At 33.3% G+C, this 5,727-nt stretch overlaps 1 protein-coding gene across 1 annotated transcript in view; it reads left to right on the plus strand.

Annotated features, from left to right (window-relative positions):
* Positions 1-5,107: 5,107 nt before the first annotated feature.
* The window catches only part of HELRODRAFT_183411 (hypothetical protein), a gene marked incomplete at both ends in the record, with an annotated part of 3,629 nt that continues 3,009 nt past the window's right edge, over positions 5,108-5,727 (plus strand). Inside the window, one exon of the mRNA XM_009012443.1 lies at positions 5,108-5,505. Within this exon, the coding sequence (XP_009010691.1) occupies positions 5,108-5,505 (398 nt within the window). The remainder of the gene's footprint in view (positions 5,506-5,727) is intronic.

Raw genomic sequence — 5,727 nt, forward strand, 5'->3', positions numbered from 1 at the left:
ACAACATTCATCAGAACAACAACAACAATAACATCAAAATCAACATCAGCCANCTTTTGCAACAACGGAGACAATATCTTCAAATATGGATCAATGAAGGTGCTGCTCCTAATTACACTACCTACGAATGAACTTTATAGTTTTTAAACTACTCCCAAAGCCTTCAGTATTAATGTAAATTGCGTTTTTATGTTGTTTTCAGTATTTTTTAACAGGAAATAACAACAAAGACATCAACAACGACATATGTGTATAAACGCTAATCTTTACAAACAGAGCCAAAGTAAACACAAGCAACATAACTATAACATTAACAACAACATCACCAGTTCGAACAAGATTGAAAGTGACAACGCAACAACAACAAAAACCACAAAAATGGTGCTACAAATTTCAAATCTCAAATTCACGTGCTTACGTTCAATTTTTTACGCTCAGCTGATCATGCTGATGATGATATTTGCAGGGCAATCTGAGGGTCAAGCTAATCAAACTGAACGTAAGTTATGATGACAATTATGTTGATGACGAGGAGATGATGTTGATGATGAAGATGATGCTGATGATGAGGATGATGTTGATGAACAAAACGAAATGTTGATGACGAGAATGCTGATAATGATAAGATTAAGATGCTGAAGATTTTGGTGTCCAATATCATAATAATGAAATCATTGAGTGATTTTATATCAACTGAAGATATGTTATTACTAAAATCACTGGCACATTTTGCTACAACTACTTTCAGTGTTGTGACTAGCACAACAACAACAACCGCTTATTACCTTTACAAGAGATTATTGCCGAAACAGATTATATATTTGTCGCTTGAGTTGATGGTGTTGATCCATTTTGTAGTGATAAAAATTGGCAATAAACACAAATACATTATACAAACATATATATATATATATATATATATATATATATATATATATATATATATATATATATATATATATATATATATATATATATATATATATAGAGAGAGAGAGAGAGAGAGAGAGAGAGAAAGAAAGAGAGAGAGAGAAAGAGAGATTTATTAAATAACCGTCATGTGAGAATTTATTATATGCAACGTTAAAACCTTAATAAAAACTTGAATTTGAATAGACAGATTTGGTTAGACGTGATAAAATCATTTTCTTCGTTTTCTTTTTGTAAAAATTTACTAGTGATCAATTAGAAAATGTCTACAATTTGATCCATTCTAATGCAGTTACTGTAGTTTGCTCCCAGATTAATATACTGACCTATTTACTGACGACTTTTAACTTAAAAACTGTACGCTGTGACAATAAGCAATGTTTGGAATGCAAAACTTTCTCTGCACGTTGTAGCGGTTGTTGGTTTGAATATATATTTTTTAAAGCCATATTATTCTTGAAATAATTGATAGTTTTGTTTTAATTAATTACGCTCAGTATCACACGATTAAATACACACATACACACACACAATCACATACAAACACACACACGTACACACATTCACTCATACACACACAATTACATACACACAACAATAACATACACACACAATCATATACACACAATATCACATATCCACGACCCCATATACACACAATCACACACGCAAAGTGCATAACTGCGTATCATGGTGGAATAATAAATAATTTTTTTTTACGTGTACGTATACAGACGTCTGTGTTTTAATGGCAGCTAATTGGTAATCTAACATGATGCGTTGTTCTGCAGTTATTACGTTATCTATATTATTTGAATTAAAGAGAACCGTTTAGCATTAGCTAATTTGGGCTTAAATGATTGCCTGATATATTTCGGATACATTCATTTGAGCAAACATTGATTATAAGATATATACATTAATTTATTTAATCACACACGCTCGCACATACGCTCGCACACATACACACACGCACGTATACATAACCACATCATACATAAATACAACCACAAAGGTCATACATATACACTCATACATTCACACACGATATATATATATATATATATATATATAAACATGGCATGGATCATCTGATGATATTTCTGTGAAATTGGCTATGCTTTATGGCTTCTCATCTATGGATTATTTGCGCCCACACGACCCTAATCATGGAGGAATAATTGTATATTTTAAGAATGTTTTCAAGGTTAAAAAAATAGAATTACCAGTGGTAAATTCCTTTGAATCACTTGCTATTAAATTTCGGTGCGGTAAAAAAACGATTCTGTTATTGGCAGTTTATCGACCGGGTTCTGTACCAATTACTCCTGCATTTTTGATGAGCTTACATCACTCTTGGTGCAGATTTCGTTATTGGCGGACTATGTCATTCTTACGGGGGATTTGAATGTTCATTTGGAAAAGGTTGGAGATACTCATTCAATTCGGTTGGTAGATGTTTTTCATGCATTTAACCTTGAAAATAGAGTTGAGGAAACTACCCATGTACATGGTGGTATTTTGGATCTAGTGGTATCCTCAATGGAATTGCCTGTGTCCTCATGTACCGTAGGTCCATATGGTATTTATTCCGATCATGGTCTGGTCCAAGTATGTTTTTCGATTCCGCTAAATTATTTTGTTAGAAATAAAAGACTGGTTCGTTCGTGGAATTGTGTGGATTTTGATAAATTTGCCGCGTTAATGATAAACTCGCCTATTAATGGACCTTTTGAATCAGATGATCCTGAATACTTATTTGATCTTTACAAACAAGAAGTTAAAATATTATAGATATTGTTGCACCGAAACACTATGTGATGACTAGAAATAATGCTGCTTCGCCTTGGTTCGATGAAGAGTGTAGGTAGACTAAGCTACGCTGCAGAAGACTTGAAAGAGGTTATCGACTTAATCCTGGGGATGTTAGCAAGAAAAGGTTCGTTGATGCTATGTTGAAGAAACAGTCATTGCTCTTAGGAAAAAGGAAAGCCTACTGGAGAAATATGATTGAAATAAATGGCTCCAATCCAAAGAAACTCTGGTTTTAACAGAGTTTTATGCAAGATGAATTCTGTTGACTCGCTTAATATGTTAGATGAGTTAAATTCTGATGATTTTGCTCAATTTTTTAAAGATAAGGTTGACAAGATACTAGAGACGATGCCTTGTATCAAAGAGCCTATTGGTTCAAACAATCGGATGAGTGAATGTGCTGAACTTTCATAATTTCAGTGCTGTTCCAGTGATGAGATTCGTCAAATTATTTTGGATTCACCTACAAAGTCGTGCCCACTGGATGATTTGCCAACTAAAATACTTACAAAATACGTTCATCTGTTTTCCCGTTTTTTACTGTTTTTGTAAATGCATGTTTAACTTATGAGCATTTCCCGATGGCTTTTAAATATTCAATTGTTCCGATGTTAAAAAGGCAGACACTAGACAAGAATAGTTTATCAAGTTATAGACCGGTGTCAAATTGAACATTTTTGTCAAAAGTTATTGAACGAATTGTCCACAAACAGCTAAATTGTTATTTAAATCATAATGATCTGCTACCAAAATGTCAGTCAGGATTTAAAAAATTGCTATTGATGATCAAAATATCTCAATCTTGGCATTACTTGATATTAGTGCAGCCTTTGATTGTGTTAATCACGAGATTTTACTTGGAAAGCTACGTCATTGTTTTGGAATTTCAGGTGTTGTTCTTATTTGGTTCGAATCATATCTCTGCGCGAAAACAACCGGTATTACGCAGAGATGTTTTATCATCTGTCCAGGAAGTAAAGCATGGTGTACCACAAGGTTCAGTACTTGGATCGCTGCTGTTTTTGCTATACACTGCTGACGTTTTTGACATCATTGATTCATTCAGGTTCAAGCATCATGGGTTTGCAGATGACATACAAATCATTGTCAGTGATCCAGCTACTTCATTTCAAGAGCTTTTATTGTATTTTATTATTTTTGTTGGTCTGTTTGTTTTCCAAGTTTATCCTTTTTACTTTTTGTTTTTTCAAGAGCTTTTATTGTATTTTAGTATGCACGTTGGCACGATTGCATGTATGAAAAGTTAGCGTGAGAATTATTTTATGTGTACACACTTAGTGACTGAATGGATCAGAGTATGTATATATTTGGGTTTACTCATATATAAATAATTTTACGTTGATGTATGGTTATATGTGATTGTACGTATGTATTAATATTGCTGTGTCCATGTTGTTCATGGAGAAATGTATTTATGTGATATTTTTAGAAATTTGTTTATGAAATATATTTATTGTGAAGTTTTAACATGCAAGAATGCACTTGTAGAGGCACATGTAGATTTCTTCGCTTTATAAGTGTGGTTAGACGTTGCTTGTCTAGAGTCTGAAAGCGCTCACTCGTTCGCAGTCACTCATTCATTCTCAATCGTTCATTAATTCTCAATTTTTTCATATACTTGTTCGATCTACTTTGCGAAAATCGATGATTTCGTCTTTTCTGTAAACCTTAATAGTTTAATACCTGAAAACTTCAATAAACAAAGAGATGGCTAAAATCAGAATCAAAACGGGAAAACAAAAAGGGTGCAAAACAGGAAGAGAAACAAGAAGAGGTTTCTTTTGCAACGGGCGAGGTAATTATAGCCTCTGCCTTCCTCAATGCTTTATACATCGTCTTTGTCCTTCATATATACTAAGTGTTTGTCTCTGTTTAACGTGGTGAATATCGATACTGCCCAGCATGCATTGGCTCGTCTTTGTTTCTACTCGTACTCTGTCACTATTTTCGGTTGACCGTTGTTAAATTGCACGGGATTAATAGGTAATTATACTGCACAGCCGTATCGCTTGCGCTCGTGTCTGTTTTTTTTAATATACAGCTGAGACGGTTCTAAATATGATAATAATTGAATAAATTGAATAAATTAATAAATAATTTAATACTTTAATAAATGTCGATTTCACAAATATAAAAATAATAAATACAAACTAACAAACCGAAAATATTTTGTAATTTATTTTAAATACTGTCCGTCCAGTCAAATTCACTCACGACTTTATTACATATCTCATTTATATTTAAAAGTTTGTCATTTTTTACATTAATCCATACATTTTTCAATCAACATAAAAACTACCGCTAATTGGAAATTTTTGTCATCACTCAATAAATCAAGAGCATGTCTTTTAACGTTTTATGTGTATATTCAAATGATTCATACAGCGACACGTGCCAACACATTATTGCATACAAAAGCAGAAAAGACATACGAACAAATACAAATAGACACACTGTCGCAACAGGATGCCAAATGAAAGACTTAGCAATATTGATGGACACATCGGGCAGCTTTGCTACCGGTCAGCAAATTAGTCCCTTCCGAGCCATGAGGAGGTTCGCGAAAAATCTAATCGGTCGGTTGGATTCAGGCTGGGATTCGGAAGCTCTCGTACATTTCAGTGAAAAAGCTGAAGTCGTCTTCAACTTTACAACTTTTTCGACCAAAGAAGAAATGTACCAGGCTATCGACAATATCCTACAATTCAACGAAAACACAGACATCGCAATGGGCCTGAGGTTAAAATTGTGAAGTGTTTTGATTTTTTTAGTTTTGAATTAAGTTTCGTACTCTTCGTACAAATACAAAACGACAGACAATGAATATAAACCATCCAATCAACTAATAAGTCATAGCTGATGATAAAATGTAGTTTATTTAAATATGACAAATCAATCGATAATCCGCTTAATTCTATACTAATGAAATAAAAACCAGCCCTACGAAAAATAACATGAACA

The sequence above is a fragment of the Helobdella robusta genome (genome assembly GCF_000326865.2).
Source record: "Helobdella robusta unplaced genomic scaffold HELROscaffold_106, whole genome shotgun sequence".
NCBI lineage: Eukaryota > Metazoa > Annelida > Clitellata > Rhynchobdellida > Glossiphoniidae > Helobdella > Helobdella robusta.